This window comes from Equus caballus, chromosome 15, assembly GCF_041296265.1.
Source record: "Equus caballus isolate H_3958 breed thoroughbred chromosome 15, TB-T2T, whole genome shotgun sequence".
NCBI lineage: Eukaryota > Metazoa > Chordata > Mammalia > Perissodactyla > Equidae > Equus > Equus caballus.
This window is the reverse complement of record NC_091698.1, coordinates 85857303-85880920: the sequence shown is the minus strand read 5'-3', so window position 1 is coordinate 85880920 and position 23618 is coordinate 85857303. Positions and strand designations below refer to the sequence as shown.

The 23618-nt window shown below is 40.4% G+C and overlaps 1 protein-coding gene across 1 annotated transcript in view; it reads right to left on the bottom strand.

The window, feature by feature from the left end:
• Positions 1 to 17037, bottom strand: part of ASXL2 (ASXL transcriptional regulator 2) — a 161525-nt gene extending 144488 nt beyond the window's left edge. The window contains exon 1 of the mRNA XM_005600159.4: positions 16679 to 17037. Coding sequence (XP_005600216.3) covers positions 16679 to 16735 — 57 coding nt within the window. The 5' untranslated portion in view covers positions 16736 to 17037. The remainder of the gene's footprint in view (positions 1 to 16678) is intronic.
• Between the last annotated feature and the right edge of the window lie 6581 nt (positions 17038 to 23618).

Here is a 23618-nt window from a genome sequence, read left to right as displayed (position 1 = left end):
TTATTTATTTACCACTTTGTCTGTCTCCTACCCCCACACATATATTGCTAGGTTCCATGTGAACAAGGGATTTTTTCCTTGCCTGATTTGTTCACTGTTACTATCCACAGATTCTAGAATGGTACCTGGCATATGGTAAGACCTCAATAAATACCTGGTTAACTACATTAAATGTTCCATATATTGAATGTCCAAAGAAATGACATTTTGAGATTTAGTGTTTGCAATTGATCCTATCCTAAGCCAACCTAAGACATCCATCAAAGAACTGCTCCTTCCATTCGCTTAGAAATTTAAAGACCTGATTTTTTTAAATTGACAATGTTTATAATTATATGATCTCCCTTGGTCTCTGCCTAAATTTCTCAGTCTACATGGAGGAGGCCAGAAAAGGTTTCAGAAGAAAATGCTCTCTCCACCCCACCCCAGAGTAAGTTAGTTTGGAGCCTGCCTTCACTTCACAGCAGCCATGTCTTCTTCATCTCCATTTTGTCTACTTTCCAAAGGAAAATTTTTTAAAAAACAAAACTAATATTAAGAGGGGAGTTGGTAAAGGAAGGAAGTGGACACAAAGTTTCAGGTAGAAACCTGAATTTTACTGGGAAAACTTCAGATTGATATATATGTTTAATTACTTATATTTTAAGGTTTTCTAGTCATGTAAGGCATTATTTAATCATAGCTGAACTTCCCAGCTATCTCATAACTTCTAAACAAAAAATGTTTGCCTTAAAACGTATCCACTATATGGTAAAACTGGTGATCTCATACATTGCTGGTGATATTATAAATTGGTACAACCCTTAAATAAAGCAATGTATCAAACAGAAAATTACAGTAATCATATTTCTAATCTTTCCAGAGGAAATACTCCAAAATCATAGGGATGGGTTGCAATTCCAGGTAAGATGCGAGAAGCATATTTCACCTTGTCACTCACATTGAATATAGCTATAAAACCTAGGCAGATTGCATGGAGCAGCTGAGGACTCTGAAAAGCAAACAGTTTCTTCTCAAGCTCACATGGAGCATTCACCAAGACACAGCACATTCTGGGTCATAAAACACACCTTAATAAGTTTAAAAGAATAGAAATCATGCTTTGTCTGCTCTCACACCACACGGAACTAAACTAGAAATCAACAACAGGGGGCTGGCCAGGTGGCACAGCAGTTAAATTCGCACATTCTGCTTCTCGGAGGCCCGGGGTTCGGCATTCAGATCCCGGATGCGGACATGGCACTGCTTGGCAAAAGCCATGCTGTGGTAGGCGTCCCACGTATAAAACAGAGGAAGAGCAGCATGGATGTTAGCTCAGGACCAGTCTTCCTCAGCAAAAAGAGGAGGATTGGCAGTAGTTAGCTCAGGGCTAATCTTCCTCAAAAAAAAAAAAGAAATCAATAACAGAACAACAGCTGGAAAATTTCAAAACGCATGGAGATTAAATAACATACTTTTAAACAGCACATGGGTCAAAGAAGAAATCTCAAAAGAATTTTTAAAATATTATGAACAAGGGGCCGGCCCAGTGGCACAGTGGTTAGGGTCGCAAGTTCTGCTTCTCGGCAGCCTGGGGTTTGCCAGTTCAGGTCCTGGGTGTGGACATGGCACTGCTTGGCAAAAGCCGTGCTGTGGTAGGCAACCCACGTGTGGAGTAGAGGAAGATGGGCATGGATGTTGGCTCTGGGCCAGTATTCCTCAGCAAGAAGAGGAGGATTGGCAGTAGTTAGCTCGGGGCTAATCTTCCTCAAAAAGAAAAAAAAAAAAATATTATGAACAAAATGAAAATAAGACATAAAAATTTGTGATATGCAAGAAAAGCAGTAGTTAGAGGGAAATTTATGGCAATGAAGGTATATATTAGAAAAGTAGAAAAATCTAAAGTCAATAATCTAAACTTCCACCTAGGAAACCGGGAAAAGAACAAGTTAAATTCAAAGTAAGCCACAGAAAGAATAAAAATTAGAGCAGAAATCAGTGAAGTTGAAAACAGGAAATCATAGAGGAAAAGAATCAACAAAACCAAAAGCTGGTTCTTTGAAAAGATCAATAAAATCAATAAGCCTAAGTTTAAGAAAAAAAGAAGACATAAATTACTAGTATCAGAAGAGAAAGAGGGGACATCAGTACAGATCCCATGACCATTAGAAGGATAATAAAGGAATATTATGAACAATTCTATGCCCACAAATTTGATAAGCTAGATGAAATGGACCAATTCCTTGAAAGACACAATCTGTCAAAACTCAACAAGAAGAAATAGACAATCTAAATAAGCTTGTACTGATTAAAGAAATTGAATTAATAATTAATAACCTTCCAAAACAGAAAGCACCAGGGCCAGACAGGTTCACTGGTGAAATCTAGCAAACATTTAAGGTAGAAATTATACCAATTATCTACAATCTCTTCTGGAAGATAGAAGTAAAGGGAATACTTCCTAACTCATTTTGAGACGAGCAATATCCTAACGCCAAAACCAGACAAAGACACTACAAGAAAATAAAACTACAGACCAGTATCTCTCATTAACACAGATGCAAAAATCCTCAAAAAATATTAGCAAATTGAATCCAACAAACGGTAGCAAGCAGATTGGGGAAGATCAGAATTCAAAGTACCAACAAACTGACTGTGAGTTTAGCAATTTTTTACCTCCAGTATCTCTCAACCTGAACTCAACACAGCCCAATGCCTGGAAATGGTCACCAGTGTGGCTAGAGAGAGTTCCATTAGGATAGGACTCTCCTAATGCTCAGGGACAGAGCAGAAATTTCCCCACTTTCTTCCTTTTATTTTTAATTTTCCTTGTTCTCTCATATGTCAAACCCCAAGTAATCCTGTGGCAACGACAGCAACAGAGCAAGCAGATACCTAAAACTCTGAAGGAGGGAAACTTTACCCTCCAATCAAAGGAGCTGTCGTCCCAAGAGAATGAAACAAATCCCCATTGCTCTTCTTCCTTCTCATCTCCTGCTGCTTGGCCCAAGGAGGGCATAATTGTGGGAAGCACACAGTAGAGGGGAAAAGAGAAAGCCCCAAATTTCCAGCCAAAGATGTGAAAAAGAGGAGCCCCAGGGAATCAGAAAGTACTGGGAAGACTGCAGATGAAAGCCACCCTTTAAAGTTGCTTATCAACTCCCCAGCTGACACCTGAGCTGTGTATACATGGATGGGACCCTAAAACAGTGTAGACAGGCTTTGAGAACTGAACTATGGGACAGGTCAGGGGTCAGCAAACATTTTCTATAGAGGGCCAAATAGCAAATATTTCAGGTTTTGTGTGCCAAAGAGTCTCTGTCGCAACTGCTCAACTATGACCATTATAGTATGAAAGCAGCCACAAAAAACACATAAACAAATGGGCATGGCTGTGTTCCAATAACATTGTATTTATAAAAATAGGCAGTGGGCTGGATTTAGCCCACAGGCCATAGTTTCACAACCCCTGGGGAAGGCCACCACCCAAATCCCAGACAGTCTGATGGTACACACAAGGAACAAATCCAAATAGCACTAAAAAGGTTTTGAAAACTTAACTGACATTGAAACAACCACCCAGAGAAGGCTGGTCAGAACATGAAGTCTGACTCCAATTCAGTCAACTGTCTGCTAAAACAAACTATTAACCTTCTCCATATAACTTAAACAAGACCCAGAGTGTCAATTATGCAATATTCAAAATGGCCAGAATACAATCTAAATTTACCTGGTATACAAAGACCCAGGAAAATCAACTTGCTTGGGAAAGGAAAATCAAAAGACAAAAGCAAGACCATAACACTGATATGGGAAATGTTTCACAAAGACTTTAAAGCAGCTATTATAAAAATGCTCCAAGGTAAACACTCTTGAAACAAAGGGAAAGAAAGTCTCAGCAAACCTGAAGATAATATAAAGAACCACCAAATGGAAATTCTAGAACTGAAAAGTAACCAAAACAAATTAAAAAACCCCATCTCACTGGACGAATCAATAATAGAGCAGTCAGTGAACACGAAAATAGAGGAATGGAAATTACCTAATGATCGAATAAAAACAAACCCATAGTCAAAATCTGAAATTCTTTTGTGTGTATGAGGAAGATTGGCCCTGAGCTAACATCCATGCCAATCTTCCTCTATTTTGTATGTGGGACACCGGCACAGCACAGCTTGATGAGTGGTGTGTAGGTCCACACCAGGGATCCAAACCTGTGAACCCCAGGCCACCAAAGCAGAGCGTGCAAACTTAACCACTACACAACCAGGTGGCCCCCAAAATTTAAAATTTTGGGGCTGGCCCCGTGGCTGAGTGGTTAAGTTTGCGCGCTCCACTGCAGCGGCCCAGGGTTCACATCCTGGGCGCGGACATGGCACTGCTTGTCAGGTCACATTGAGGCGGCGTCCCACATGCCACAACTAGAAGGACCCATAACTAAGATATACAACTATGTACTGGGGGGGGGGGGGGGGGTTGGGGAGATAAAGCAGAAAAAAAGAAAAAGATTGGCAATGGTTGTTAGCTCAGGTGCCAATCTTTAAAAAAAAAAAAAAAAATTTTGTACACCAAAGGACACATCAAGAAAGTGAAAGAACAACCCACAGAATGAAGAAAATATCTGCAAATGATGTATCTAAGGAGACACTTATACAAAGTATACATAAAGAACTCTTATAAACCAACAAATGACAAATACTCCAATTAAAAAATGGGGAAAGGATATGAACAGACATTTCTCCAAAGATACACAAATGGTCAGTAAGCACATGAAAAGATGCTTTTTAAAGTATCTTTTTAAAAAATCACATGAATAATATAATTATTCATTAGGAAAACACAAATCAAAACCACAGTGAGATACCAGTTCACACCCACTAGAATGGCTATGATCATTTAAAAAAACAAAAAAGGAAAACAAGTGTTGGCAAAGATGTGGAGAAATTAAAACCTTCAAACACTGTTGGCAGGAATGTAAAACAGTACAACCAATATGGCAAACAGTTTGGCAATTCCTCAAAAAGTTAATCATAGAATTAACATTATGAACTAGCAATTCCACTCCAATATATACACCAAAAAGAATTAAAAACACACGTTGATACAAAAAGTTGTACATGAAATGTTCATGGCAGCATTATTCATAATAGCCAAAAAGTGGAAACAACCCAAATATCCAACTGATGAATAGATAAATAAGAGGTATCCCCATACAATGGAATATTATTCAGCCATAAGAAGGATACATGCTACAATATGAATGAACTTTAAAAACATTATGCTAGGGGCCAGCCCGGTGGTGTAGTGGTTAGGTTCATGCACTGCACTTTAGCAGCCCAGGGTTCGCAGGTTTGGATCCTGGGTGCGGATCTACACACCACTCATCAAGCCATGCTGTGGTGGTGTACTACATGCAAAATAGAGGAAGACTGGCACAGATGTTAGCTCAGCAACAATCTTCCTCAAGCAAAAAGAGGAAGACTGGCAACAGATGTCAGCTCAGAGCCAATCTTCCTCATCAAAAAATAATAATAATTATGATGCTAGGTGAAAGAAGCCAGACAAAAGGCCACATATTGTATGATTCCATTCATACGAACCATCCAGAATAGGCAAATCCACAGATACAGAAAGTAGATTAGTGGTTACCACAGGCTTGGAGAAGGTGAGAAGAGGGAGTGATTGCTAATAATAACAAAGAATAAATATCAAGAAATTGAAAACAGAAAAATTAATGAAAACAAAAGCTAGTTCTTTCAACAGATCAATAAAATTGATAAACTTCTAACAAGAGAGACAAACAAAAAAAGAGAAAAGACACAAATTACCAATATCAGGAATAAAGAGGGGATATCACTACAGATTCTGCAAACAGTAAGGGAATACCACAAAAAACTCTACAAACATAAAATCAACAACTTAAATGAAATAGACCAATTCCTGGAAACCCACAAACTACTAAAACTTACCCAAGAGGACATAGATAATCTGAATAGTTATATCACTATACAAGAAAGTGAATTCATAGTTTAAAAATTCTGCAAAAGAAATCTCCAGGCCCAGAAGGTTTCACTGGTGAATTCTATCAAACATTTAAAGAAATAATGCCAGTTCTACATACAGTCAATTCTCACTATTCATGGTAGCCATGTTCTTTAAGGCACCATAGCACTAAATTAGCAAATACTGAACCACTGTTCCTAGAGGAAATACAGAGTTAAGTTCCTGCAAGCCTCCAGACACATTTCTGTCAACTAATTAATACATAACCTTGTTTTTATGTATGTTTCTGTTAAAAGCCATCTTTTTAAATACCTATTATTGATTTATTAACCTTGAACTCATGGCCAACAGCACTATAACTCACGCCTAAACAAAGCTTATTTAATACAATTATTTTCTCCATAAGGCATGTCACAGCTTTCCTGCACTTAAGAATACTAGACAGCACTTCAGCAGTATACTTCGGGGTCATATTAAACAGTGAGAGCACCAACAAAAAGCACAAAAAATGCAAAAACCATGGTACTAAACAGACCACAAAAAAGACACATTTTCACTATGAGAGCTTGAAATGAGAAGGCAGAACCTCACCTTGTTTGACCTCAGCTGGAAATGTGTACATTGGGTGACTCAAATTTTTTGCCACTCTGCACATGTCCATGAATGACTGCAAAAGCGTCATGAGTACTGATTTTGGGGGTAAGCGTAAATTTTAGCAAGTAGGTGAATTCACAGATATTGGACTCCACAAATAACGAGAATCAACTGTAATCTCTCTCAGGAAAGAAGACTTCCCAATTCATTTTCACAACACCAGCATTACCCTGATACCAAAACCGAGACAAACACGTTACAAGAAAACTACAGATTAACATCTGTCACGAATGCAACTGTAAATGCCCTCAACAAAATATTAGCAAAGCCAGCAACATATAAAAAGTATAATACACCACAACCAAGTGAGACTGTTTTTCTCCAGAATGTAAGGCCAATTCAAAATTTGAAAATCAATGTCATCCACCATATTAACAGTCTAAAAAGTAAAAGCAAATGAGCATATCAGTTGATTCAGAAAAGGCATTTGACAAAATCCAACACCCATTCATGACAAAAACTCTCAGCAAACTAGAAAATAAAAGGGAACCTCCTCAACCTGATAATAGGTATTCACAAATAACCTACAGCTGATATACTTAATGATGACTGACTGACTGCTTTCCCCTATAATTAGGAAAAAGAGTATCTGCAAATCACATATCCAGCAAAGTACTTGCATCCAGAATATATAAAGAATTCTCAAAGCTCAACAGCAAAACAAACAACCTGGTTAAACAGTGGGCAAAAGACTTGAAGAGACTTCATCAAAGAGGATACATAGATGGCAAATAAGCACATAAAAAGATGCTCAGCAACATATGGAGCTGGCCCAGTGGCATAGTGGTTAAGTCTGCATGCTCCGCTTTGGCGGCCCAGGGTTCCTGGGTTCGGATCCTGGGCGCAGACCTACACACCACTCACCAAGCCATGCTGTGGCAGCATCCCACATATAAAATAGAGAAAAACTGGCACAGATGTAAGCTCAGGGATAATCTTCCTCACCAAAAAAAAGACGCTCAACAACATAAACCATAGAGAAATTAAAATCACAATGATATACCACTACACACCTATTAGAATGACTAAAATAAAAAATGTTAACAATACCAAAAGCTAGCAAGGATGAAGAGCAGTTGGATTTCATAATGTTACTGGTGGGAATGTGAAATGATATAGCCACTCTGAAAAACAGTTTCTTAAAGTTAAACACATACTTACATATATTACCCAGCAATTCCACTCCTGGGTATTTACCCTAGAGAAATGAAAACTTACGTTGAAAGGAAAATCTGCCCACAAATGTGTATTGCAGCTCCATTCTTACAGTTTCTGTGTTGCCAAGATTCTGGGCATGGGTCAACTGGGTCTTCTGCTTTGGGTCTCAACAGGCTGAAATCGAAGTGTCAGCTGGGACTGTGAATTCATCTGAGGCTTGGGGTTCTTTCCCAAGCTTACTACCAAGCTTCCCTGTTGGCAGGTTTTGGTCCCTTTCTATTTTCTTGCTGGCTCTTGGCAAGGAGTCACTCATCTTGTACAGGCTGCCTGCCATTCCTTGCCAAATGGCCTTCTCCACAGGCAGTTCACAAAGTATTAGTCAAGAGAATGGGATTTTGTGTAGAATCTCCTGAAACAGGAGATGGATCTTTCAGTGGGTTCCCAAACTTGTTCATAGCTAGTTTAGGTCTCTGTGTGATTCCACACCAGCTCTGGGAAGCAGTGGCAAACACAGGCCCTGAGGTTAAAAGGCTTTTCATTAGAACTGTCTCAAACCTCTACACTTCTTTGCTAAGAAATAACATCTTTACAATAGTTTTCCCACTCAGAAACATAAAATGATCTACATTTATTCATTTTTAAGTAATATTAACTAACAGTGTTTACAACATACTAAGCACTGTACACAGAAGTTTTCATACATTCTCACCTAGTCACCTAACACCCCAAATGGTAAGTTCTATTATTATCTCTATTTTAAAGTTTGGGAAATCGAGAAAGCTTAGATAGTATAAAACCCTACAACTCCAAACGTGGTCCTTAGACCAAAGCGCCAGCACCATCTGGGAACGCAGACCCTCTGGCTACGATGCAGACCTAGTGAATAAAAATCTGCATTAGAACAAGTTCCCCAGATGATTCTTGTACACTTTAACGTTCGAGCACTGGTTTAAATAACTTGTCCAAACTGACACAATAAATGGTAGAGCCAAGATCAAATCCAGATTGTTAAGGTTATTCCCAAGTTGCTATTAAAAATAGTCCTATTTTCTCCATTACGTCTTTCATGGGTGATTAACGATATATATGAAAACTGTTTTTCTATTATCTTTATCTTATAATCCAGCTCTTTTTTACATCTTTGTGCACACACACGAACACACACTATAAAAGAGAAAACCCTTCCAAACACATTAAACTATTTCATGGGTACCATCCATTTAAACTGAAAAAACTTGGGAGAACCACTCAAATCATATACGAAACTAATTTCTATAAATCAATAGCAATACATTTAAATTTTTATGTTCCTATATACAAATAAGTTACTAACATCATTAAGCACTTTATTTGAAACTGAATATGGCTAAACCAGCTAGTGAATAATTCAGACATCAGTGAGTTAAAGATTCAAATGATTTGGGCCATCCCAAGCTGTGAACTCCAATGAAAGTCCATTCTAAACATGGTATCAACTGCTAAATGTCAGTAGCCAAAGAATTGTCAAACGAAAGTCTTTCACAAGGTAATTTTTACCAAAAGATGGATCAAATTACTCAGAAGACACTACAAGTAAGGTTTACAGTGTCCCCTGATGCCCAGAACTAAGAACTTGTGTATTTACCACTAACCAATTTTAGTTTTGTCAAGCAAGTCCAGAAATAAGAATTATCACAGAAATTTCCCAATGTCTAAAGGTAACTTAAAAGGGTCTTTGGAAACAAATACCCTGGGCGTGTCTTAGAACAATTTTTTTTCACAAACAAGAGAGAGATACTCAGCCAGTCTTCCATGGCAAACAATACTTAAATACAGTTGACTAACTTTATCCAAATAGTGCGCTCTTGAAAATGAGAACAGTGTCTTCTCTTTTACTTCCAATAAAAAAAGGTGAAAAAAGAAGATTTAGCACTCATGTGCAAGAAAGTGAGTTAAGCTCAGCAGGTAGAAACATTTAAAAGAAAAGTCTCTGCCTTCAAGGAACAGTCTTAACTAATATACAAACTGAGTTTCCTCTTACTCGTCCATAATAAAATATGCGTTTTATTTAGGGAAGATATGCCTTCAGGGCTAAACATTTTTCAAAAGCACTCAATTTATAATCTTTGAGTGAGGAAAGTTTTTCTTAATACGATTCAAAACCTAGAAAAGCATAAAAGGTAAAGATTAATAAATTTGTTGATGTTAACATCAAAAATGGCTGGGCAGCAAAAAAAAAACTGCATAATCAAGTCAAAAGACCAAAACGGGAAACAGATCTGTAACACCTATCACAAAGGGCTAGTTACCTTAACCTACAAAGGACTCTTAGAAATTAGCATAGGGGCTGGCCCCGTGGCCAGGTGGTTAAGTTCATGCGCTCCACTGCGGCAGCCCAGGGTTTCACGGGTTCGAATCCTGGGCGCAGACATGGCACCGCTCATCAGGCCATGCTGAGCGGCATCCCACATGCCACCACTAAAGGGACCCACAACTATGGACTGGGCGTCTTTGGGAGAAAAAGGAAAAATAAAATAGTTTAAAAAAAAAAAGAAATTAGTATAAAAAAGACTAGGAAGCACAAAAAAAAAGGAAAATGGCCTGAACAGACAAGTTTACTGAAAAATATACAAATAGTCAATAAGCATAGGAAGTTACTTTACACCTGCCCTGTCCAATAACGGTAGCCGCTAGACAAATGAAGCTATTTAAACTTAAATTACTTAAAATTAAACAAAATTCAAAATTCAGTTCCTTAGTCACACTACCCACATTTCAAGTGCTCAATGGCCACATCTGACTAGTGGCTACTGTACTGGACAGCACAGATATAGAACATTTCCATCAAATTCTATTGAACAAAACAACAAAAGAAATGCTTTATTAACATATCAAAATGGCAGAGTAAAGACTGATATATTCCTTGGATTACAGAGAAAAGTAGAAAAATAACAGGAACCTTCAAAATTTTGGAGAGGAATATAAATTAGCACAAACTCAAGTTTACAAACTGTTTAACTTAACTATTCCATTCACACAAATACACACACACACATACACATGACATACACGCAAACAAACATACATATCCAGATATATACACTGAAGTTCTTGTTAGAAAGGAAGCAAACTATAAATAACTTACATGTCAAATAATCAAGGATACAGTCAAAAACAATGGAATATTTAGAAGCCATTAAAAAGAATAAGGGAGAGGCCAGCCCAGTGGCGCAGTGGTTAAGTTCACACATTCTGCTTCGGCGGCTTGGGGTTCACCAGTTCAGATCCTGGATGCAGACCTACCCACCGCTTTGTCAAGCCATGCTGTGTCAGGCATCCCACATATAAAGTAGAGGAAGATGGGCACTGATGTTACCTCAGGGCCAGTCTTCCTCAGCAAAAAAGAGGAGGATTGGCGGTAGATGTTAGCTCAGGGCTAATCTTCCTCAAAAAAAAAAAAAAAATGAGAAAGATACATAAGTAATGGCATTAAAAGGCGTCCACAACATTCATAAAGAAAGCAAGTTGCAGAACTGTATATAAAATATATATAGGTATAGATGTTTATGCATATTTCCACATACAAGGTTAAAAGTCTAGAAGGCTATACTCAAACTATCAACTATAGTTAAGTTCAGTATGGCAACTCTAAAATATTTTCAATATTTCAGTACGCAGACTTTCACTTAATCCCTGTTTTCAGTATAGTGACTCATCAAAGATTAACTCTTTACAGACTTCTGTTCTACTTGTTTTTTTTTAAATAATGAGCCTATGCTACTTTAATAGAAACTATTTAAAGCAAGTAATACTATTGTTTTTACCATATTTAAAGAATTCTAAAATTTAGTATATTCACTAACCTTTTAAAACAACACTAAAAACATGATAAATCAAACTGCATTAAAAATACTAAATTGCACAATGCTATCAACTATGAGGATGGCCTCTGAAATACAAGAAGAAAGAAAACAGAACTAGAGGGGCATTCAAAAGATTTCTGAAAAAAGGGCAAAGATAACAGGTTTTAACCAACCTTACTGATCAGTTCCCTGCAGTTAGATCTTCCACACACCGGCCTCCTTCCAGATAGCTTTTGTAGTGAAAACACAATGCCCTTTCACTGACAGCAAAATTGCACAGCCTTTTAAGAGTCAATGGATTCTGTGGATGAGGAAACAGCAAGGACTTCCGCAAGCCTGACGTTATTTTCTGCACCCCTGTCAGAACTCTAAGGACATGCAGCAGGAGCACCTTTCCCAGAAATTTTTAACTTACGTGTTCAAAACAGATTTTGGTTTTTTTTTCCTTCAACAAATTAGGAGGCTTGTGGGTTTTCAATACAGGACCATACAACAAGACAAAAGGAAGGATGAACTGAAAATAATAATACAAAATTCAAGAAGCAAAACATGGGAACTTTGCTTCAATATTATGGCAAGAAGGAAGATCACTCAAGCAAAGAGTGTTACACTGAATCACCTAGCACAACCACACCTGCAGATAGCAATTTCACAAGGATATCAAATATCTTACGATTTTATGTCAATTATACCTCAATAAAGCTGAAATAAAAAAATAAACATAAATATGCAGTTAGTGTTTCGAAATTATGGACCAGAGCAGTTTCTCAATTTTCAACCCATGCCCCTTACAATGATTTCTCACTCTATTTTTTTATGTATTCCACAAACCAGAAAGATTTTGCCCAGTTTTTACTGTCTACAGTCTATATTATAAAAACAACACATTTGTTTAATACATTTGTCCAAGATGCATATTCTCCCCTAAAGACTACAATACAACTACAAATATAATACAAATACAGACTTAAAAGGCTCTGGCCTGGTTAATATATATCCAAGGTGACATAATCAGGCCTGGCCGTACTCCTAGCCTTGAACAAAATTACTCATGGTAAAGATTAAGAGTACTGAAAATTTCTAAGATAATAGGTCTGCTTTTTCTGAAGTGCATTTTGTTAAAATTTTTTCTAAACATCTTTTTAATCATTACATCTTTTTATCACTATATTTTTAAGTAATTATTTTCCATTTTCTATACTTCCTACATAAAAGTAATTAGCCTATGTCTATTACTCCTTTAATAGAAATTTTCTAACTACCATCTTGTTCCCCAAAGTTAAATGACTTTAAGTAAATAACAAAAATAAAAAGCCATGTAGGGGCCAGCCCGGTGGCACAGCGGTTAAGTGCCCATGTTCTGCTTCGGTGGCCCAGGGTTCGCCGGTTCCGATCTGGGGTGCAGACATGGCACCGCTTGGCAAACCATGCTGTGGTAGGCATCCCACATGTAAAGTAGAGGAAGGTGGGCATGGATGTTAGCTCAGGGCCAATCTTCCTCAGCAAAAAGAGGAGGATTGGCAGCAGATGTTAGCTCAGGGCTAATCTTCCTCAAAAAAAAAAAAAAAAATGCCACGCATATTCAAAATAATATTAACCACCAAGTGAAGCCTATACAGATAGCCTCCAAAGATAAAAAAGCCACTTTTTCTTCAGTCTACAAATCACATGCTAAGGATCTACAATATAGACTGCTGTGCTCCTCATCTCTAATACCGACACTTCACTTCTCCTACTTTGACCACTTAACTCCCAATAGGTGCCCAAAGGCTCCTCTAGTGTACAATCTCTAAGGTCTGCCCCTCTGTCCCTTCCACCTACGGTTACAACAAACTTATCCTTTTAGGGCATTTCTCCCTTTTAATGCTTCCCTAGTTGTGATGGGTAACAAGGGTAAGGTCAAAAAGAAAACAGGATCAAAAAGATTATACTATTTTGAAAGCTCTATTTTGCAGAAACGGTTAAATTCCTCAGAGATGTCATCAAATATTTAGATAATACAATGTCTTTTTTTTTTTTTAAGAATGAGCATAATTTTGAACATAGTTCTAAAGTCAATGTAACGGTTCTCAATATCTCTGGCTTACTACAAATTTTTCTATTTAAATTGCACCAAACTCTATACTCCAGATGTCTCATCCAAATCATTTCATTACCATCATCATTGCCACCCTTACAACTTAAAACATGTGAGACTGTTAACTAAATACTTGAATAATGCTTTTTATATCTAGCGTACTTACACAGGACAAATATACAATCAGTAAGGACACAGTCCAGTGCAAGTGAATGAACTTTCAAGTTCAGTTGAATCTCAACTCCATTATCCCTCTCTCTGGTGTCCCTAGTTATTGGAATCTGTCTACACTCTACATTTAATCAGCCTTTGGGCATAATTTTACTACTATACAATAATTATGAATCATAATTTTGCTTTTTCAGAATGTTCATAGCAACTTTACATCAATCGTGTAGCTCTCACACGTACCCGCACAAACCCCGTATTATATATGTATATATACATACATGTATACATATGTATATAACTGATTGAATAATTTTACTTATCTGTTGCTATATTATTGGTCAGGAATACAATCCCATTTTAATAGGAATACAACCCCAATTTAATAGGATAGCTCTAAAATGCAGGTACCAAGAACACAAGGAATAAGGAGCAGATATTACCTGTATTCGTAAATAATTTTATTATTTCCTTGCTGGAACTGTGCTCCTAAAACATTTGACCTCAATGCCTATGAAGTAGGTTTAAGACTTAATTCTCCTAGTCCTCTTGATCTTATAAATAAATATACGCACCATTTCTTAATTTAGATCAAAGTTACTTCCATTTGTCAAATCACTAATTTTCTGATCTCATTCTGCAGCCTGAAATATTAAAGAATGTGCTTTTGTCTATGCCACCTACATTTACTTCTATCTATTCCTCCTACAAACAGAAATCTTTGAACACAGATTTAGTTTAATGCCTCACTTTATAGATGATAAATGAAAAAGAGTAGAGTGTTTTCTAGATTTTGGCTACCAGAAAAGAAAAAAAGTTTTAGCGTCACCATTCTCTTTCTAAAATTCATTTTTACTTAGACTGAGGCCTTAGACGTTTGTCAGAATCAAACAAAAATACCAAGACACTAATAGACTGATCAATTCAGGAACTCACTCAGAACCCAAACTAGTCTTCCCATCTTTTAAATACTTTTTTTCACATAGCTAGCTAAGGCATGAAATGTTTACTATGAATGAGAAAATATACTAATTTATTATAGGAAATCTAAATAGTAGATGTAGACATATTTCTCCTATTTGCATAATCTCCCAAAGATTATTTTACCCTGAGATCATAATTCCAAAAGTACTCTTAAGAGTCTAGAGACTTAAAATTAATTAACATAATTAGAGTTGGGGTCTGCCTACCTATAATTAAAATTTACCATCCTTATTTGAATAAAAGGAAGCAGTCTTGAGGTATTTATCAAGCAGAAGAAAGCAAAATCGTCTGCCGTGAAGGAGCAAAATTCCCTACCCCAAAAAATTATTTGAAGAGTTTTACCTTTTAGAAGAAAACGACCAGCAGTCACAATTATGAAGATATACTGTCAGTGAAAACACTTAATAAAGAAAATGTGCTATTATTTATTCACTTTTTCACATTTCCAAATAAAACCGACACAGGAGTTTAAGACTCATCAACCCCCTTAACGCATAAAGTTTACAAAACAAATGCACAAAGTTTACAACACAAATGCACAAGAGTGAATAAACAGTAGGACCCAGATTTGGGAAAACAAATAAAAAAAGACTGGATGGTAAGATACTAAAATGGTAACAGCTCCGAGGGGGTGAAACACGTGCTTTATTATTTTCTTCTTTACACATTTCTATAATTTTCCAAATTTTCCCACGGTGAACATTTATTACTTTTATATTCAGAAAAATCTCATTTAAAAAATAAACCTTACAACGTATAATAAAGGTTCATATAGAAGGGTTGTCCATGTTGTACGAATATTACTGACAAGATTCACTATTAAAGATAATGCCTACACGCCTCCTCACTTCCCAACACTAAAATGCTGCTGTTTTATGTCCTATTACTTTTCTGCTGCACCCTCAAAGACGGAATGAACCTCACTTTCTCCTAACGTCTCATTTCTACATACATACACACTTCTAATTTTTTCACAAAATACAGCAAGTTCTCACTAACCCTAAACAGTCCGTTTTTAAAAATCCACCTCTCAATTTCGTTATAACAAAATTAAAAAGAAAGAGATGGTTTTTCCCCCACTAGTTACAACTTCGTGAGGCCAGGGTCACTTTAGCTACGGAAAAGTCAAGGCCGGGGAAACTACACGTCCCACCATGCATTGCTGCCTTGTTCAGAGAAGGTCTCTACGGAAACAGAAAAAAAAAAAAATTCTACAAGTCCCACCTGTTACTTCGTTTCTAAACACCTCCTGCACTTTCAGCTCCAGCAGCAAACAAAAACAAGAGCCTCGTGATCTCACGTCGCCTCTGGGAGCCCAGCCTAGCAGAGGGCCCCGGGGTCAGGCGACAAGGCGGCTCTAGCGGGTAAATTCTACCCAGCTCCAGCGCTCCCCTCGTCTTTCCGGGGCTGGGTGCACGCACAAGCCTTTTCCTATCTGCATCCAATGGGGGCTCTTCAGCCGCACAAGGGAGAAGAACCGGTTACTGTGCAAGCACAACACACTTCCCCGTGCCGGGGCGGGGGCTCCCACAGAGTGGGGGGGAGAGCGACGTGACCCCAACAGGCAGCTTCGAAACACCAAGGGGACTCGTCGCAGACGCAGGGAGAAGCCGCAGCCCTGCGGCGACCCTCTTCCGCTGGGCGCCTCCATTCCCACAGGGATCACAAGCCCGACACCAACCGCCGCCCTCTCCGCGCGGTTTTGTGCCCCCTCAGCCGGGTCGCTGGGCCAATGACCTCCCTTCCCCTGCGACCGGCGGGCGGCGAGGGGACGAAATCCTCCCGGCCTTCCCCTTCGCTCCCTCCCCCTTACCGTCTTGGCGGCCTCCGCCCAGGTCCTGCCCTTCTTCCTACGGCCCTTTTCCCTCATGTCGGGTCTTGAACTGACTGGGAGGCTCCCGTGTCCGGGCTCCGGCCGCCCTCCCTGCCTGCTCTGCCCTGCGCTGCTTTTCCCGCGGTGCTGGGAAAGGTGGGAGAAAGGGGAAGTCAGGCCGGAGGAGCACCCAAACAGAGGAAGCGGCGGGGGTAGTGCGCGGGGGGGTCTATGGGGCGGCCGGTCCTCCTGCTGCCGTTGCCACTGCTACCGCCGCTGCCATATTGGGTCCTTACTGTACAGGCAGCCGCTACGGTCACGTGACCGCTCCCGCGCGGCCGTCACTACTGTACGCAGCCGGCCGCGGGAACGAGCGCGCGCGCGTCCCCGCCTCCCGCGCGAGTCTGCAGGGCGAGCAAGCCGGCGGGCCGCGGCGCCTCGCCACACCCCCGCACTTCCGCTCTCCGCCCCTCCTCGGAGCATGCGCGTGAGAGAGGTCTGGCGCTAGCCTGCGTCAGGCGTCCCAGCGCGCTCGCCCGCTGCGAAAATCTGCCTGCGGAAGCGGAACTTGATCCATCCCGGAAGGCTTATTGAGCGGATTCTGACCGCGTGCTAGGCGCCGCGGTGGCTATAGAGACTTGGAAGAGCCGGGCTCTTCCCTCAAGGGGCAACCCTCCCAACTGCCGCTTTCAATAAGCCTCGGACTTGTGTTTTTTCATTTGTCCAGGTTCATTTTGACAAAGGTTATGTTTATGAAGATTCGCAACCATTTTCGTCTGCTTGTTAACCCCACACGATAGATGAGGTAATTTGAGATTGAGTGGACTTGCCAAGCTTACGAGTCTAGGATGTGGAGAAACTGAAAATCAAATTGCCACCTCAGGGCCCTTTCCATCTCCCCAGAAGGCCTCTCAAACTTAGGTGACCTTTTCCTAAAGCCGCCAATAACTACATTCGCATTCACGCTTTTGCATGTGAATCGTCTCATCAGGGGCACGAATGGTGTCTTTTTTATCTTAGTGAGCTCAGTCCCTGGCACAGTCCCTGTACGTATCAGGCGCCCAGTAAATATTTGCTGAATGATTCAGCTGTGTGAGTGGTCAGAAACCATTTTTTGTAGTGTCCGTAACAGCCTCCTGAAATATCCAGAATGTGGTATCTCCCGTCGCATTAGCCACGTCTTTATACTTTGCAAAGTAAGAAGGATGCCTAGTAACACCGACTGATCTCCCAAATCCACCGGCTTCCAGAAGCTGTTTCCAATCCGCTACACTTTCTATATTCTAAAATAGAACTGAGAGTCGGGCTGCCTCTTGGGAGGAGAAACAGGTGACAGCAATACTTAACATGGAGTAGATGGGTTTCAGAAGTTCGTGGACCTCCTAAAATTATGGACAATATTTGGTGAGTGTTAATTGTGCAATTTTTGAGAAGAGGATTCATAACTTTCCCTCACTTTTTCAAATGGGGTCTGTCACACCGAAAAAAAAGTCTTGATAGGGAGTTTGAGAGGCCGTCTAGATACTTCCTTAAGTTTCTCCTTCAGTCATTGATCAAACAGCCTCATATCAGCAATTGATACAGATAGATTTTCACAAATTCCTTTTGGTAACTCATGGTGCTATTCATAACACTCAAGGTATGTGCCATGTCCCTCTAAAGCCTAGGTGTCTCTAGTCAGTTCAGGAAGGCCCTGTATATCCCCAGCTGCTGACTGGGGCTAGCCATCCTGCCCTGTTGCCTGGGCCTGGCACTGTACCTCAACTTGTTTTGACACCCTCCTGGCCGGATATTCCCACTGTCTGTCCTTTGCATTTCTGGAGCTCCATCCCCATTTTTTTTTTTTCTCTCCAAAGCTCCTCCCCCCCCCCCCCCCCCCCCCCCCCCCCCCGTGGCATGTGGGACGCTGCCTCAGCGTGGTTTGATGAGCAGTGCCGTGTCCGCGCCCAGGATTCGAACCAACGAAACACTGGGCCGCCTGCAGCGGAGCGCGCGAACTTAACCACTGGGCCACGGGGCCAGCCCCAACCATCCCCATATTTTAATTTCAAGGATAGGGTCTGTGGTATTGCATTCCTACTTTATCTTCCAGAGATCAGATAGTTTATTATTATTAAATTATGATTCCCCAGAGAATATTTTTGTCCCAGTGTCTATTAATTCAATTTGTTATGCCTGTTTGCATCTCTCACATCATTTCCACTCTAGTTCTGGATTTCCTTAAATATTCTATCTCTACTCCCACCCTACTCAAGCCCATCCTTCAAAGGATACCAGATCTTTTTTCTTAAAACCCCACCCATCCCACCACCATCACTCTACCCTCCATCGTTCCTGATTCAGTCAAAATGTCTTAGCTCTACTTCTACCTTGCCTCTTCATTTGGCTAATAACATTGATTCATACGTCATATAAAAATGAGTGACCACACGATGCAGTCTCATCTTGCCTTCCTTCAGCCTCTAGATTTATCTATAAATGTGCTAGTCCTAACCTCCTTCTCCTTACTGTTGGTCAATTCCTCCTCCAGTACTCTGCACACCATACTGTATACAAGACTCCATCCCTTCTCATCTTCTTTGGAATGTTGCTCCATAAGCCACCCCTATTTTTTCCATTATTTTCTAGCTCTGACTCCTCTCCACGCCCTTCTACAAGCATACTCAAGACCCTTCCAACTTAAAGTGAGTCTCCTTTCGCTACCACCCTACCCTAACAAATTATTTTTCTCTCTCTTCTTTGCCCCTAAATATCTTGAAATGTGACCTACACTCACTGTCTCCACTTCCACAGCTTCCACTCACTCTTCTGCTCTTCTAAAGGTAACAGCACTTTCCTCTACATTAAGAAATAGAGATCTGACTCTGGCATGGTAAAGTGAATGACCCACTTTTACAAATTTTGGCTTAGTATACTATAGAAAATGAAGTCAAGAATTTTCAGGCTACAAATATCTAACCCCAAACCCTAGCCATTCTATGTTTTAGAATACACGCGAGATTTTTATTTTCAAAATAAAAATAACTTTTTTTCATGTTTACAAAAATTTCTTGTAATTCCATGGATATTCATTAGGTCTGTAGAAGCAAAGACTGAGACTGGACTCTTTGTGCAAGTAACTTATTGGAGCAGTCTCAGGAGAAACCCATAAGGATGTGAAGAAGCATGATAGACAGGAAAAGAAGCAAAGGAAAGATGTGATTTCAGCTCAAGTCTAGCCTCAGCCTGATACCTCAGCTGAGCGTGAACATCCCCACAGAATTATCCCACTTTGAGATATGAGGCTAGGCTTTTGTATCTCCTTCTCAGTCTAATACTCAGGCATTCCCTAGTGGTGAGGGGGGTCAGTTGTAACCTTCCAGGCATTTCTAGGAAGGATGGCTCTTGTTGACCAAGGGCAATTCCCCAGAGAAGAATGCAGCTATGAGCCCTTAGCTGCCAATTCACAGCAGCTGGAAGCTATATGCACTGGAAGGGGGTCTGGGCAATGCAGCAATAGGGTACTACAAGATATAAAGAAGAAAATTTAAGTTGTACTGCAAAGAAATCACCCAGATTATTTTCATAGTTTATTTATTACAAAATAGCATATATACTATGACTCACTTTTATATTTGTTTTTAAGCTTATGTATATACCTTTTTATGAAAATAGAATTATATTTTGCATGATGTTTAATTATATTTTTATACTTAATTACAGACTATATTTCCATTTTAATAAATATGGATCTCATAATGAGATATATGAATACAATACACCTGATATTTCCATGTGGAAGAACTGCCCGAGATTAACCATCCTGGCCTCTTGCTCTACTCCTTACTCATTCCCTAGTCTGTAGAGGGATGAGGTGCCAGCATGGTTGGGGAGTGACAGCCATTGATCCACATTTCTTGATTGTTAAAGCTAATCTGTTGAAAAGCTCCCTAGACCAGTGCAAAGTTAAGACCACTCTACCTGGCTAAGCATGTCTCCTCTATACAACCCAAGTTTTGCTCAGATGAGGTATCCTCAAGTCTAGACATGGGGAAGTTGGGGACAGGAAGTGCTAGCAGACCCATTTAGCCCACACACTGGAACTGTTTTATCTTCAACAGTTTTATCATTATGAAAGGGGTATTTGTATTTCCATCTGCCTGCCTCCTCTTGTGTATCTTTCAATTTTTTGCCAAATGTGGGTAGGTTAACACCCTCAAACGCCAATATATAGCATAATTTTAAATATCTATGTATAATTCCATTGCTTGGGTTATGTACAGTGATTTTAACCATCTCCTATAGTTAACATTTCAGTGCTATATAAACAGTACTGAGAAATATCCTTGCTACTCATCCGTGGAAAGGGATCTAAGAAATACCAAAGTGCAAAAGGCAAGGTATGGAATCATATGCATGGCATGGCCTCATTTGAAAAAGAAAAAGGGGGGGGGGGATAAAATAGACATTATTTTTGGCTACCAAAGGATGGTTGTAGACCACCACAAAATCAATCAATTGCCATGTGTGGTGAAGAATGACACACTGAAAAAATTGCTCCTGATGTGATATTAAGCCCCAGTGGAGATAGAGCTCCTGACCATGCAGCCAGAAGACTGTCTACTGTGAGCTTGGCTCTGTAAATCAGCTCTACCAAATCATAGTTTCAGGTGGACCCCATAGCAACCCGCTGTAAGATGGAAATGGTACACCTGGGATTGGGCACAAGCAGGCCAGAGAGCATAACTAAGCTGCACAAAACAGGTGGTCCAGGTCCCCATGTTATGCACCACTGCTGCACTGACACCTCGACTTCAGTTCACACTATGGCTGCATGGGAGGTTTCCTTATGACCAGCTGACAGAGGAGGAGAAAAACCAAGCATGGTTCACGGATGGGTCAGCTTGGTATGTAGGAGCAAGATGAAAATGGACCTCAGCTGCATTACAGTTCGCTCAGGGATGACCTTGAAAAACAGCAGTCAGGGAAAATCTTCCTATTTGGAAATGCTTAGGATAATGTACTGCATTACCCACTTTGTGTGGAAAGAGAAAGGGCCCGAGGTCAGAGTATAATCACATTCATAGTCAGTGGAGAATAGCTTGACCAAGTGGTTAGGGGCCTGGAAAGAAAAAGACTGTAAGATCAAAGAAAATGAGGCTGAGGTAGAGATAGGTGAATGGACCTACAGTCACAAAATATGAAGATATTTATATCTCATGTTAATGCTCACCAGAAAGTGTCCATTACAGAGGAAGCCCTAAGCAAGCAAATAGATAGGATGACTCAGCCAGCTGACGTCAGCCAGACTTTGTCATTGACCACTCCTGTGCTTGCATAATTTGTTCGTGAACACAGTAGTCATGGTGACAGAGATGGAGGCTATGAATGAATCCAACAGTATGGGCTCTCATTCACCAAGGTTGATCTACCAACTGATGCTGCTGAATGTTCAACCTGCCAGCAAGAAAGATGACAACTGAACCCCTGATTTGACACCATCCCTCAAGTAGATCATTCAGCCTCTTTGAGGTAAATTGACTACATTGGACCCCTTCCACCTTAGAAAATACAATTCACTTTTACTGGAATATATTCAAGATATGAGTTTGCCTTTCCTGCTCTTAGAGCCTCAGCCAGCACCACTTTCAAGGGCTTACAGAGTGCTTGATCCGCTGACATTGGATCCCATATAACAGTACATCAAAACAAAGGGCCCATTTTACAACAAAGGTATGCAGTGGACACATGACTATGGGACCTTCTGGTTCCAGGAGCTATTTTTTTTTCAAAAAACATAATTCTTCACTTCAAGTAGCAATCAGGACTACTAATTGAATGAATTTGTGGTAGTCTACCATCATCCTGCACTACCCAGAAACTGCTGGCCTGACTGAGCAATGCGATGGCCCATGAAGTCACACTAAGACACCAGCTCAGAGACGATACCCTATGAGGATGATGTACCATCCTCAGGAACACATTTATACTCTAAATCAATGACCTATTTATTGTGCTTTGTCCCCAGTAGGTGTAATACATGAGTCTGGAAATGAAGAAGTGGAAGTAGGAATGACCCTGCTTTGTGCATCCCATCCCCTCAACTCTGGGCTCTATGAGTTTAGAAATCCTGGTTTCCAAAGGGGAATGCTTCCACCAAGAGACACAACAGGAGTCCCATTGAACTTCAAGCTACAGTTGCTGCCTGAGCATTCAGACTCCTATGTCGAGAGATCAGCAGACATGAAGAGAAGTCACCATCTTGGCGGGGGTAGTAGACCCCAATAATCAGCAGGAAGTTGGGATTCTGTTACACAGTGAGAGCAGAAAGGACCAGGTTTGGCACCCAAGCAATCCACTTGGGTATCCCGTGGTGCTTCCTTACGTGATTTTGTAAATGGATAAGTACATCAACCACAGCTTAAAAAGAGTATTGGTACCAGGGCCCAAGATCCCTCAGGTATAAGGGTCTGGGTCACCTCACCGGGTAAACCACCTAGACTAGCAGAGGCACTAACTGAGGATGAGAGGAATCTATGTTTGGATAGTAGAAGCCAGAGACAATGAGTATAGTTGGGGCCTCAAGATCAGCTGCAGTGGTGGAGGCTGTATTTGGTCCCACTCTTCTCTCCTTACAAGCTTCCCTCAGGAAAAGAGGCCCACCAGAACCTGGAAGGCCTGTGTCCGCTTACACAACTAAGTGATTCCAAAGGGCACAAAAAGTGGACTGTAGAGGACACAGTGATTCACTTCCCATATGGGAAGTGAAGGACTCATTCACCCAAGCCACTGGGACTTTTCTCTAAGAAGCTTCCTCAGCTGAAGAGAGCGATTTTGCCCGAGGTCACTTCTCAGGATAGCTTGCATCCAAAGACTGGTTGATATTGTGGTATAAAGGCCTGGCCACCTCACTCCAACTCAGGACACCTCGGAAGTGCTAACCTAGCTTCAGAGCTCCTCA